Source organism: Calliphora vicina, chromosome 2 (assembly GCF_958450345.1).
Source record: "Calliphora vicina chromosome 2, idCalVici1.1, whole genome shotgun sequence".
In the NCBI taxonomy this organism is placed as follows: domain Eukaryota; kingdom Metazoa; phylum Arthropoda; class Insecta; order Diptera; family Calliphoridae; genus Calliphora; species Calliphora vicina.
This window is the reverse complement of record NC_088781.1, coordinates 136,995,995-137,011,004: the sequence shown is the minus strand read 5'-3', so window position 1 is coordinate 137,011,004 and position 15,010 is coordinate 136,995,995. Positions and strand designations below refer to the sequence as shown.

Here is a 15,010-nt window from a genome sequence, read left to right as displayed (position 1 = left end):
TTATTTTACCTAAAGGTTTTTACCAACATTTTCTGGTAGAGCTTTCATGTCACTACAAACTTTATTCATAGCTTTTATATCAATAAATTGTAAATTACCTAATGCTTCATATTAAAATAGTATGAATGAAAGCTTTGTCTAAAGCCTATATGATATTTAAAGGGTCTAAAGCTTCCAGTATTACTGAAAGCTTTTATCTATTTTCTATAATTTTTTATAGCTTTATATAAAGCTATTTTTGTTATTTATAAGTTAAAGTTTTAGTATTACTGAAAGCTTCAAATAAAGCTTTTGCATTATTTATAGATAAATTAAATATTGTTATTTAATTTAGAAAGTGACCTAATGCTCAATAAATTAGAAATATTAAATATAATAAAATGGTCGAAAAAATAGAATACAAATTTACAGATATTTCTAAAGAATTTTGTACTGATACAAGTTTTACCAAATATTTTCTTTTTGTATCAAAAAAATCTTTATTCAAAACTTTAATATCATTAAAAGCTTGTTACAAAGTTTTAATATCAGTTTAAAGCTTTTCTTTAATTTCATATTAAATAATGTTTTGTTATATTCTGTTAATATGATTCGTATCTAAAACTTTATATTTATTATATAAAGCTTTTGTGTTACTAGGAACATTTCTGAAAGCTTTACAGCTTTAAATTGTTCCAGCTTTTTTTATATTCTTTTATTTTAATTTTACCCAACTTTTTTTTAATCTAATTTACGTCTATGCTCACTTTAAGCTTATTTTTACTTGTCCCCTAAAAAACTGAAAAAATTCTTTAAAAATTTTCTACCCATATATTTTCACTTAAACACCAAAACATTTGTTTTTATTTTTGTATTTTAAAAACAGTTTTCAGTTTGCGCCATAAATTTCAAGTAATTGTCTTTCTCAATCCTTTTTTTTTGTTGTTGTTCTTACTAAAAGTATTGTAACTGCCAGTAAATAAAATTATACGTACTTTTGTAATAAATTTAATAATAATAACAACAATAATAATAAAATCTCAAAAAATATAAAATTTACCAAAGTAAAAGCGAATGAAAAAAAGAAAAATTTGTTATTTATTTATATTATAACTTACCACAGGCAACATTTTCAAAAATCCCAGTAAAAATATCACCATTATGCTGGATGTGGAGACACAAAATTGCATTTTTAAAAATGTTATGGCACACTGACGATTATACCAAATGGGCAGCAGGATAATAAATGCCGAGCACGATTGCAATAAACAACAAACACAACTAATGATGACGAAAATTGGTCGGGGCGGTGTGGACAAATGATGAGACTATAAAAGAGAAAAAAGAAAAAAGAACAATAGGAATGATAACCATAATGAGTTTAAAAACAAAAATATTATAAAGTATGAAATTATTGTCAAGCTTTATCACAAAAAAAACAAAAAAAAGAAAACTTTTCAAGACTTAATTTGACAAGAAGTTTTTGTATTTAAGGACATATTTGCAGTTAGGGAATATTTGGTCTTGTTGAACTAGAGGGAAAACAAAAGAAATTTGAAAAATAAGAAAACAGTGAAATAAAATATACATAAGTATAAGTAGTTATTCTTAGAAAGCTCAATGAATCAAAAAAAAGAAAAAGCTTTTATAACAATTTAAAGCTTTTCCTAAAAACAAAGTTTTTAGAAAGTTTTTATATAAATTAGAAGCTTTATCCAACGTTTTTATAAAATAGAAGCTTTATCCAAAGTTTTAAATAAACTAAAAGCTTAATCTAAAGCTTTTCTAAAAACTAAAAGCTTTATAAAAGCTTTATCTAAAGTTTTTCGATAAATTAAAAGATTTGTTTTAAAACGTTACTAAAAGCTTTATGCACAGCTTTTCTGTAACCTAAAAGCTTTATGCAGAGCTTTTCTATAAACTTAAACTTTTATATAAACTAAAAGTTTTGTCTAAAGCTTTTGTATAAAGTAAAAGCTTTATTGAAAACTTTTCTATAAAATAAGAGCTTTATGTAAAGCTTTTATATAAACTCAAATTCAAAGCTCTATCTAAAGCTTTTATATACAGTGACAGATTTATCTTAAGCTTTTCTTACAAAAAAAAACTAAAAGCTTTATCTTTCGCTTTTCTTACAAAAACTAAAAGCTCCATCTAAAATTTTTCGATAAACTAAAAGCTTTATCTAAAATGAGTCTGTAAACTCAATGCATTATCTATAGCTTTTATATAAATTGAATGCTTTTTCAAAGCTTTTTTCACTTTTACATTATTCAGTGCACCACTAGTTAAAGCTTTTACTGTAAAGCATTGTAATTTGGTGTATGGTTTTTTACTCCTGCCATAATTTAACATAAATGTGACGTTTAAAATGCTTAAATACAAAAATATTTGCAGTTGAATTTCTTTTTTCTAACTACATACAATTTTATTCAGCCACCACCATTTTGTGTGGTTTGCTTTCTAGTGCTGGAATTTTTCCCCCTTGGTAGAATGTTTTTTTGGTCTGTATTTTTGTAATTCATGCTACCGGAAATATGTATGCATTACATACTTTTATTTATTTACTTCATGCCATTTTTGTTGCAGCAAATTCTTTACAAAAAAAAAAAGCTTTTCATAGAATTTTGATGTTGTAGTACAACAATGCTAGTATATTTGAGCATTCGGGCTTGTATGTTTAGTTTTGTTTTTCTTTTTTTTAATAATTTTAAAGTTTAAGTTCGCAACCTTGCCACTTTATATCTGGTAACTGGGAATCGCAGCAAATTGTTGCTCAAAATGAAAAATGTTGCATAAACATACTTGGTGAAGTTGAAGTGTTTTTTTAAGTTTGGTTTAGTTTTCCGGGAATTATTTGTTTTTCTTCTTTGTGTAGGGTCAAGAAAACACATAAAAGACATGAATGTCTGCTTGAAAGTGTAAAGAAGTGCAAGATAAAAATATATAAAATTTGAAAAAAAAACTTTAAATTTAAAATGTGTTGGCTTCTAATTGATTTTAGCTGTAATAGCATAAAAATCGTTAAATTTAATGAAATTTAATTTTATTTGGGAAAGTTATGAGGTCTTAAATATTTTTCACACTCAAGGTGTTCAACTTTAGACAACTGTAAAGGTGCCTGGTTTTGAAATTAGCAACTCAATGACTAGTATTCTAAAAGCTGGATTCCTGCTCTATAAATGCAGCAACTTTCAAAAAGATTAGTTAAGTGGTGCAAAAGTTGTGCATTTTTTAGTATTTACTTTAGAATCATGGCCACTGTAACGTATGATTAATATTAATTTTTTAGTAGTTTTACTAAAACAGCTATAGCTTCCAAATGGTTTGGGATATTTTGAAAATTTAAACAGACTTTAAAAGCCAACATTTATATCTAAGTAATGTAGTTTAATAATATTGGATTTTAGTTATAAAAATATTTTTTTTATTTGTTTAAAAAATATATTTTTTTTAAGAAAATCAAAATTTTTTTCAAATTTAAATTTATTCAAATATTTAATAATAGTAATATAAAAAAGTGAAATTTTTTAGCATAATTTTTTCTTAGATGAATTTATGAGCTTTCAAATAGCTTTCTGACTCAAGTTCTACTTTGGGCCACTGTAGTAGTCTCTGGTTTTAAAACTGAGATTTCAGTGATAAATATTCTGAAAGCCTGTTGCTTTCTCTCAGCATGTTCGAAGTTTCAAACAGTTGGGTTAATCAGTTAAAAATTTATGTATTTATTAGTAATTACTTAAGGATCATGGCCACTGTGACGTATGATTAATATTTATTTTGAAGTAGTTTTAGTAAAACAGCTATTACTTCCAAATGGTTTAGGATATTTTGAAAATTTAAACAGATTTTAAAAGTCAACATTTATATCCAAGTAATAAAGTTTAATTATATTGGAATTTAGATCTGAGAAATATTTTTTTCAAATAATTTAGATTTTCAAAAAAAAATTTTTTTTTTGAAAATCTAAATTATTTTTATTATTAAATTTTCATAAATTGTGTTGGTGTATTGCGATTTTACCTACCATAGTATAAAAAAGTTAAATCTTCTAGCATAATTTTTTTTTCCTGATCAATTTAAAGGCTTTCGGATGGTTTTCTGACTCAGGTTCTACTTTGGCTCACTGTAATGAGGTTTGGTTTTAAAACTGAGATTTCAATGATAAATATTCTGAAAGCCTGCTGCTTTCTCTCTGCATGTTTGAAGTTTCTAAGAGTTGGGTTAATCAGTTAAAAAGTTATGTATTTTTTAGTAATTACTTAAGAATCATGGCCACTGTGACGTATAATTAATATTAATTTTGAAGTATTTTTATTGAAACCGCTATAACTTCCAATTTGTTTGAGGTATTTTCAAAATTTAAACAGATTTTGAAAGCCAACATTTATATTTACGTAATAAAGTTTAATAATATTAGAATTAAGTTATCAAAAATATTTTTTTCATTTTAAAAAAAAAAATATTTTTTGAAGAAAATCGCAATTTTTTTCAAATTTAAATTTATTTAAATATTTTAATAAATTTTGTTGGCGAAGTCTGGGTTTACCTATAATAGTATAAACAAGTTAAAGTTTTTGGAATACATTTTTTCTTAGATGAATTTATGAGCTTTCGAATAGTTTCCTGACTCAAGTTCTACTTTGTCCCACTGTAGTGGTCTTTGGTTTTAAAACTGGGATCTCAATGAATAATATTCTGAAGACTAGTTTTTTTCTACGTGGATGTTGAAAGTTTCAAATAGATTGGTTAATAAGTTTAAAAGTTATGCATTTATTAGTAATTACTTAACACTCATGGCCACTGTGACGTATGATTGATATTAATTTTGGAGTATTTTTACTAAAACAGCCATAACTTCCAAATGATTTGCAATATTTTAAAAATTTAAACAGATTTTAAAAGCCAACACTTATATAATGGTAATAGAAATAAATATTGTTAAAAATGTCTTTTCAAAATTATGAATTTTCACTTCTAAATAAAACCAAAATTTTAATTCAAATTTAAATATACTAAAATATTTGCTTTAATTCGTAATATTTCCTTCTGTAAATATTTTTGTTTTTTAAGCTTTATGTTTCCACCTTTACAACACATTTTTGTATTTAAATATTTCACATATCCAAGAGTAAGTATATGTTTCCCTATTTACGTTTAAATCTTAACAAATGTACTTACCACTTGCCGGATTTTAATGATACTTATTATAACAATAAAAAAAATAAAACAAAACCAACCAAATGAAAAAGAAAAATAACTCCCAACTATGTTTATAAACTTAAAATGCACACAAATCGACCATTTGAGACACCTACTTGAAACCGAGAGCAAGAATGAGCAGATTTTGCTGGGAAACAGCAAAGGTGATTACACAACATGATGAAGACCAAATATACCACTTAGACAAATACAAATAAATACAACAAATAAACCCAACACAACACAACCGACCAGGGAGGTAATGAGAGTCTTACTGCTTTCAGTTTATTGGTGTTAATGTGTATATGTTTGTATAAAATGATACTTACATGATTATTACGTTTGGTTAGCATGACCACATAAGTACCAGATACTGGACAAATACAACGTGTGATATTCTCCATTAAGTTTTTGGTAATACACAAATCTGAACGCCAACTTGACTCAAAGGATGCCTTATAATCATGACTAAATAGTAGAAAATAAAGAGAAAAATGTAAAGAATTTAAATATGATATAAAATAAATTAAATTTCCTTTTTAAAGTTAACATTAAAGTTCCTTTATTTTTTTATATCAAATTGTAATGCTACTCACCCACACACCGCAATCCAATCACTATCCTTGGGTGCTCTTTCATGTTGAAAAATAATCTCTACATGACCATGTTCAAAAGGTAAATCCAATGGTTCTCGCATATTATCATTAGAGCGATTTGATTGAAACAGCCACGTTTGTATAATGCGTGATGCCAAAATGTAATCAGACTCTTTAGGATCACTGGATTGCATGAAATAGACGGGGAAAAAAATAAAACATAGAAAACAGCAGGAAAAATATACGTTAATAAAGTCACTGTTGTTTATGTTGCAGTAAACTGCAGTAACGTTTGTTTGTTTGCCTCTATTCAAAAGAAAAAAAAATTTTGCTTTCACCAAATTCTGCTAAAACCTTACATTTGTGATTAAATGTATGACAGAGAATTTAAATTAAAATTTACACATTTCCCAGGAATTATTTAATTTGGATTACTCATATTTCATTCAAATTAAATATTTCCTGGTAAATACACATGCATATCTTAACTTGAATAACTAAATTTTAATTTAAATGCTCAGCCTTTTAGTTGTAACCACAGCTAGTTATGCAAGTTCTAGGAATTGTATCCTAAAGTAAAGTGTTATTTAAGAATAAAAAGGGAAATTTCTGATTCTACAAATGCTAGAATAATCCTGCAATACACAATTTACTTGTTATAAACTGCAAAAGATGAGAGAGTAAACAAATGTCATTTAATGTTTGACTTGTGGAAATAAGTACCTAAATTTGGACTCTGGTTTTAAAATTATGTTCTCAATGAACAGTTTTCTGTAAGCTATAGTACTGATCTTTTAATACTGCCAGCCTTGAAATGATTAGTCAGGTAGTTTAACAGATCTATATTAATTAGTGTTTATTTAAAAAATGTTGTTACGGTGCCGTATGATTAATATTAATTTTCTAGTATTTTACTAAATCTGCAATAACTTCCAAACGGTTGGAAGTTTAACGGATTTTGAAAGAAAACACATAAATACATTTTATTGAAGCTAAAATTTATCTATAAAAAGATAAACGATTGAAGTTATAATTGAACTTTATAAAGATCTACGACTAAAGCTAAAATTTAACTAAATAAAGATCAATAACTGAATCTAAAATTGAACTACATTAAGACCTTTGATTGAACCTAAAATTGAACTAAAGAAAAGACCTTTGATTGAAGCTAAAATTGAACTTCATAGATACCTTTAATTGAAGTTAAAATTTCACTCTATAAATACCTACGATTGAAACTAAAATTTCACTCTGTAAAGACTTTTAATTGAAGCTGAAATTTCACTCTATAAAGACCTACGATTGAAGCTAAAATTTCTTTCTATAAAGACCTTTAATTAAAGCTAAAATTTCACTCTATAAAGACCTGCGATTGAAGCTAAAATTTCACTCTATAAAGACCTACGATTGAAGATAAAATTTCTATCTATAAAGACCTTTAATTGAAGCTAATATTTCACTCTATAAAGACCTTTAATTGAAGCTAAAATTTCACTCTATAAAGACCTACGCTTGAAGATAAAATTTCTGTCTATAAAGACCTTTAATTGAAGCTAAAATTTCACTCTATAAAGACCTGCGATTGAAGCTAAAATTTGACTCTATAAAGACCTACGATTGAAACTAAAATTTCACTCTATAAAGACGTACGATTGAAGCTGACATTTCATTCTGTAAATATCTACGATTGAGGCTAAAATTTCACTATATGAAGACCTGCGATTGAAGCTAAAATTTCACTCTATATAAAGACCTTTAATTGAAGCTAAAATTTCACTCTATAAAGACCTACGATTGGAACTAAAATTTCACTCTGTAAAGACCTGCTATTGAAGCTAAAATTTCACTATATATATAGCTACGATTGAATCTAAAATTTCACTCTATAAGGACCTACGATTGAAACTAAAATTTCACTCTATAAACCCCTACCATTGAAGCTGAAATTCCATTCTATAAATACCTACGATTGAAGCTAACATTGCACTCTATAAAAACCTACTACTAAAACTAAAATTTCACTCTGTAGAGACCTGTGATTGAAGCTAAAATTTCACTCTATAAAGACCTATGATTGAAGCTAAAATTTCACTATATAAAGACCTACGATTGAAGCTAAAATTTCACTCTATAAAGACCTACGATTGAAGCTAAAATTTCACTCTGTAAAGACCTGCGATTGAATCTAAACTTTCACTCTATAAAGACCTACGATTGAAGCTAAAATTTCACTATATAAAGACCTACGATTAAAGCTAAAATTTCACTCTATAAAGACCTGCGATTGAAGCTAAAATTTCACTCTGTAGAGACCTGCGATTGAAGCTAAAATTTCACTCTGTAAAGACCTGCGATTGAAGCTAAAATTTCACTCTATAAAGACCTACGATTGAAGCTAAAATTTCACTTTGTAAAGACCTGCGATTGAAGCTAAAATTTCACTATATAAAGACCTACGATTAAAGCTAAAATTTCACTCTATAAAGACCTGCGATTGAAGCTAAAATTTCACTCTGTAGAGACCTGCGATTGAAGCTAAAATTTCACTCTGTAAAGACCTGCGATTGAAGCTAAAATTTCACTCTGTAAAGACCTGCGATTGAAGCTAAAATTTCACTTTGTAAAGACCTGCGATTGAAGCTAAAATTTCACTATATAAAGACCTACGATTAAAGCTAAAATTTCACTCTATAAAGACCTGCGATTGAAGCTAAAATTTCACTCTGTAGAGACCTGCGATTGAAGCTAAAATTTCACTCTGTAAAGACCTGCGATTGAAGCTAAAATTTCACTCTATAAAGACCTACGATTGAAGCTAAAATTTCACTATATAAAGACCTACGATTGAAGCTAAAATTTCACTATATAAAGACCTGAGATTAATGCTAAAATTCACCTACATAATGACCTAGGGTTGAACTCACTAAATACCTTATATTGTAGGACCTACCCTAAAATTTAACTACAGAAAGTCCTATGATTGAAACTATATCTGAACTACAAACAACCCTATGACTGAATGACATTGAGCTACATAAAGACCTTCGATTCAACTTAAAATTTAATTACATAAAGATCTCCGGTATAAGCTATAATTGAACTTTATAAATACCTTTGATTGAAGCTAACATTGAACTTTATAAAACCTACGATTGAGGCAAAACAGTGGGAAACTCTTTAGAAAACTGAAATTTTTCCTAGGAAACTTTGTTGTTTTACAATAACATTGTTAACACAAGCTTACTACTAAAATTTTTAAAGAATTTCCCTTTGTTTCAATGAAATTTTCTGATAATTAAAAATTTATTTTTCGGTGCGTATGATTAATATTTATTTATGGATTTACTTAGATTTTATTAAATTTTCTAGAGAAGATTTCATTAATTTAATAAAATTTATATATTTTTGAAAAGCTGAGACTTTGTTATGTAATCTGTATTAAAAAAGAATTAATCAAATTTTCTTGAAATTGAGAAAATTTGAAATCAATTAAATTTTTTAATTTTTCAAAAAATTTCAAATTTTTAAAAATTCTCAATAATGTTTAATTTCATTACGAGAATGTCTTTATTTAAAAACAAACATTGTTTTAATAAGCATATCATTAGTTTTCTATGAATATCAAACATGTTCATTCAATTTCTTAAAAAAACTTACCTTCCTCTGGTGTAGTAGGTTTTGGGTAAAAAACTTTTTAAATTTTTGTAGGAAATCACCGAGGCAAAGATGGTGTTGTTGGCCATAATATTCAGCAAACGATTGGAGAGACCAATGTCCATGTATAATTGGTCTGAAAAGAGATCATCACTGCAAAGAAAATATAAAAAAAGGCAGAAACATGTTAATATTTTTAAGGTCAGGAGATCAGATTCTAATACAGAATATATAGGATTTTCTATACTTTTCATCAAAAGTTAAGTGTCTTAAAAATTCATAAAAATATTTCTTAACTTTCTTTTGTGGAAAACTATTTATTTGAAGTTATTATTACTTTTTTATCTCCTATTTTCTGCTACAGCTATCGATTTACTATATCAAGTTGCTTAACGGGTTTCAATTACCAACAGCTTTTTTTTAGTTAGCAGTACTCAAGATAACATAGCGTTCTTTTCTTACAGTTTTCAATTGTATTTTTGTTATAAAAACAATAGTTTTTCTTATCATTTTTTTAATATCTTTTTTAGTGGCCATCTTTTCCTTTTGAGTTTCTTTTCCTGTATTTCTTTATACCGCAACATTGAACTGCTGACTAGCAGGTAAACAATTTTAAGTTTTATTAATAAAAAACTTTCTTAAAAAGTAAATTGAGTTACAAAAAAACCAGTTTACTGCAATATTCTTTTGAATTTTTTACACTTTTAGCGTTAAAAGTAGAGTTTCTTTAGTTTTTTCCCTGGGCTACTTTATTGTTTTAAAATATGTTTTTTTAACTTTATATATAATAAAGGTTCTTCCTGAAATAAAATGCTTTTAAATGACCAGCAATATTAAGCAGCTGTAAAGAATAATTTCTTTAAAGTAGCTGGCTACTTGGTTTTATCTTTTAGTTTCCTAGTTTCTGCTTCCTGTTTTTTCTTTCCAACAAAAGTGCTTTCTTTTTTATGATAATTTGTAGAAAACTTAATTGCTGCATCATGCTAAGACAAAAAACTGCTTTAACAAAATTATAAAACTAAAAAAAATTGGAAATTAATTAGTTGGGTTAAATGATAAAGAAAATAATAAGTATGAAATACCAAAGTACTTTGTTTAAAGTTAAACTAAATTAAAGGAAAAAAATTCAAAATTAAAATATGAAAATTTTATAAAATTTCTTATAAATGAAAAGAATTTTATTGAGAAATTTATTTATTTAGAAAGAATGCTATTGTAGTTTGCTTAAAATATATATTTCTTAAATAGTTTTGCCTTATTTCTATGAAATTTTTTAATTTTTCGAAATTTTTGTTATGGGTGCGTATGATCAATATTAATTATTGGCTTTATTTAGATTTTATCAAAAATAGTTAAATAAATTTCAGAGTTTTAATAAAATTTATACATTTTTAAGCAGCTAAGACTTCAGGCTTTAATATAGAATAAACAATATTTGTTAATATATCTTAAAACTGGAAAAAATTTTAAATCATTAGAAATTTTCTAAAATTTATTTATAAATTTTCGTAGAAATTTAAAAAAAATATTTTATACATGTATTGCAAATATTGCAAGTTAATTAAAAATAGTAAGATTTTTAATAATCTATTAATCAAATTCATACATTTTTGAAAAACCAAGAATTCATGCTTTCATATATTTTTTAGTTCGGTCTTAAAATTTATCAAACATTAAATGATAAAATTGCTTTAAAATTTAAACAAATTATGAAGTATACTAAATTTTTTTGTTAATTTTTTTAAAATTTTAAATTAATTTTTTTCGGAAATTTTTATTTTTTTTTAAAGAAAATATCTTTGTTTTCAAATAAAATTATGTTTATATGCTTTTAATGACAAATTTTGAAATATTTTGGCTGGTTTCAATGAAATTTCATGAAAATTAAAAATTTTTATGTTGCGTATGATTAATATTAATTTATTGGTTTACTTAGTTTTTATAAAATTTCCTTTAACAAATTTCGTATATTTCATATAACTCACACATTATTGAAAAGCTAAGACTTCAGACTTTAATATTTATTGAAAAAGTGTTAACAAAAATATTAAATATATTAAAAATTTAAATGAAGAAAAAATTGAAAATTTTTCAAACACTATAAACTTTGTGAAACATCTCAGAAATTTTTAATTTTTGTTAAGAAACTATCTTTATTTTATAATAATATGGTTTAGAGAAGTCTATTGTTAAAATTTTTTAAGAATTTTGCCTTGTTTCAATGGAATTTAAAAATTGAAAATGTATGTTACGGTGCGTATGATTAATATTTATCTATTGATTTTTCAAGATTTTGTAAAATTTCCTTAAACAAATTTTGAATATATAATATAAATCACACATTGTTGAAAAGCTAAGACTTTAGGCTTTAATATTTATTGAAAAAGTATTAACAAAAATACCTTAAAATTTAAAAAATTTAAATGAAGAAAAAATTAAAAATATTTCAAACTCTATACAATTTGTAAAACATCTCAGAAATTTATAATTTTTGTTAAGAAAATATCTTTAATTAAAAATAATATTATTTAGAGAAGCTTATTGCTAAAATTTTGTAAGAATCTTGCTTTGTTTCAGTGAAATTTTATGATAATTGAAAATTTTGTACAGCAGTGCGTATGATTAATATTTATTTATGGATTTATTAAGATTTTATAAAATTCCCTTAAACAAATTTCGAATATATAATATAAATCACACATTTTTGAAAAGCTATAGGCTTTAATATTTATTGAAAAAGTATTAACAAAAATTCCTTAAAATTTAAAAATTTAAATGAAGAAAAAATAAAATTTATTTCAAACACTACAAACTTTGTAAAACTTCTCAGAAATTTATAATTATTATTAAGAAAATATCTTTAATTAAAAGTAATATAATTTAGAGAAGCTTATTGCTAAAATTTTGTAAAAATCTTGCCTTGTTTCATTGAAATTTTATGGTAATTAAAAATTTGAATACGATGCGTATGATTAATATTAATTAATGACTTTTTTTTAAATTTCATTAATGTTTCTTAAGTGAATTTTATAATTTTAATGAAATTTAATTAGATTTGAAAAGCTAACACTTGAGGCTTTACTATTTATTGAAAAAGTATTAACAAATATACCTCAAAATTAAAGAAAAAAATAAATTAATAAAAAATTAAAAATTTGTCAAACACTAATTTTAAAAACTTCTCAGAAATTTTGATTTTTTTTTAATAAAATATCTTTATTTTAATCATATTCTGCTTAGGGAAGCTTGTTAGCTATTATTAGTTAGAGTTTTGTACAAATCTTGCCTTGTTTCAGTGAAATTTTATGATAATTAAAAAATTGTACTACGGTGCGTATGATTAATATTAATTAATGACTTTTTTTAAATTTCATTAAAGTTTCTTAAGTGAATTTTATAATTTTAATGAAATCTAATCAGTTTTGAAAAGCTAACACTTAAGGCTTTAATATCAATTAAAAAATAAGTTTCTATTTATGTTGCTAAATTTAAAAAAAATGCAAAAAAAAATATAATTTTTTTTATATTTTCCTTGAAAAACTAAAACTTTAAGATTTTTCATTATATTTAACAATTATTTCCCACAAATAATCCTTGAATAATTTATTTACTTTTTGTGACAAAAATTTTTAACATTATATTTCGTAACTGTTGACATTTTTACTATGCTGTGCTTGAGTTACACCCAAAAACCTGTGTAATTAAAAAATGACCACAAAAATAAACTCATTCTCCCACCCAGAAAAAAAGTACTGAAAAGTTGAAAATCTGTTTGCGAAATAAAAACATTTTGTTTTCACATTTTCGCAAACTTTTTTGTTTTCTTTATATTAAATGAAATCATTGAAAAATTACCTCAAAACTAACTGAAAGAAAACATATAAAAAAAACAGAAAATTGTTGTTACTTACCCGTAGATGCGTAAATTGAAGGGTAAAGTTTTTATGGACGTCATATAGATGCGCAATGAATTAAGACGATCCAAGGACAATGAATCTTCGTCTACGGTTAACACACTATGGCTGCCATCATGAGAAGAGCCAGAAGAGGAGCTATCCGCACCTACCATGCCTGCTCTATTAGGGGTAGTAAGTAAAATGTCAGTTGTTTTCAACAAAGTTTGCTGTTGATGTTGTTGGTTATTTCCGCTAGTAGCTGCAGAGGAGGATGAGGAGGCAGTGTTTGCTGAAGAACCAGATGTTGCACCGCCATTCAGGTTCATGTGTGTGGCTGGTGCAGGTCTGTCGTCTATGCTAGACTGGGTTAATGTGGTTATATGTGAAGCTGATGCTGAAGACGAGGATGATGTTGAGTGCTGTAGAGTTCCTGAGGAGCTGCCAGCTGATGACGAGGAGGAAGAGGAGGATGATGCCTGAGCTTGTGTTATACTTCCTGTTGATGTTGATGTGGCTAATTGTGATGCTGCTATAGTTTCACGGTTCAATGCTGCTGATTGCGTTAAAAGTTGCAACTTTTTAATTTGCTGTAAAAATAATAATTATACAGTTTTTTTCATTATTTAAAAGAATACAAAATTAATTCCTACCCTCCCCTCTCTCTCTTTTGCATTTATTTTTCATTTTCCGCTTTATTTAATTAGTTTAAACTTGTGTTGCTTAAAATTTTCTCTTTAGTTTCTTGTTTTTTTTTTAATTTCAATTTAATGTTTACTTACAACCAATTAACTGTGTTTTTTAAAATCTGTCTGTCTGTCTATCTATTTGCTTGCTCTATCTATCAATTCTAAAACAATGTCTGTAGTCGTCTGTTGGTTTTTTAAGTCTTTTAAGTTTGCTAAATGTTGCAAGTGTAAAAATGTTTTTGATGTGTGTTCTTCTTTAGTTTTCCAAATAAAACAAAAAGTATTTAATTTAGTTTCTTAGTCTAGCTTTTATTTTTAAAAATGCTGATTTTAAATTTTACTGGCAGCAGTTGAAGTCAATTAAAAGCCTTCATTTTGAAATACAAGTGAAAAATTTTTATATTGAAATTCTAAGAATCTTAAGTTTGAAATATGAAATGTGTAACAAAATAGTAGAACAGTTTATTAAAGCATTTCAAATACATTTCTTTTAATTAAACAAATATATATAAATGTTGAAATTTTTAAAATTTGTTTATGAAGAGTAAAATCTATAAAACTTTGAATAAAATTTAAAATTTTTCTAAGAAATCATCTTTATTTTAGATGAATATTGTTTACATGTGCTCATTATGTAATTTTTAAAAGAATTTAGCTTGTTTCAATGAAATTTCATGAAAATTAAATTTTGTGTTACGGTACGTATGATTAATATTTATTTATTGGTTAAATTAGTTTTTATAAAATTTTCTTAAACAAATTTCCTATAAGTAATAAAATAAATACATTTTTGAAAAGCTAAAACTTCAGGCTTTAATAATAATTAAAAAGACTTTAGAAAAATTTCTTTTATATTTAGAAAATTTTTAATAAAAAAAAAATTTTAATTTTAAAATTTGTAAAACTTTTCAAAAATGTATAGTTTTATTAAGCTGATGTCTTTGTTTTAAATAATCGTATTCAAATAAGCTTTTTATTAATAAAGCTAATAAAATTT

At 25.3% G+C, this 15,010-nt stretch overlaps 1 protein-coding gene across 1 annotated transcript in view; it reads right to left on the bottom strand.

Moving 5' to 3' along the window:
- The window catches only part of LOC135950898 (uncharacterized), a 315,472-nt gene that overhangs the window by 74,242 nt on the left and 226,220 nt on the right, over positions 1-15,010 (bottom strand). Inside the window, exons 9-13 of the mRNA XM_065500422.1 lie at positions 13,343-13,914; positions 9,435-9,584; positions 5,778-5,960; positions 5,511-5,649; positions 1,098-1,307 (exon numbers count right to left, since the gene is read on the bottom strand). Of these exons, the coding sequence (XP_065356494.1) occupies positions 1,098-1,307; positions 5,511-5,649; positions 5,778-5,960; positions 9,435-9,584; positions 13,343-13,914 (1,254 nt within the window). The remainder of the gene's footprint in view (positions 1-1,097; positions 1,308-5,510; positions 5,650-5,777; positions 5,961-9,434; positions 9,585-13,342; positions 13,915-15,010) is intronic.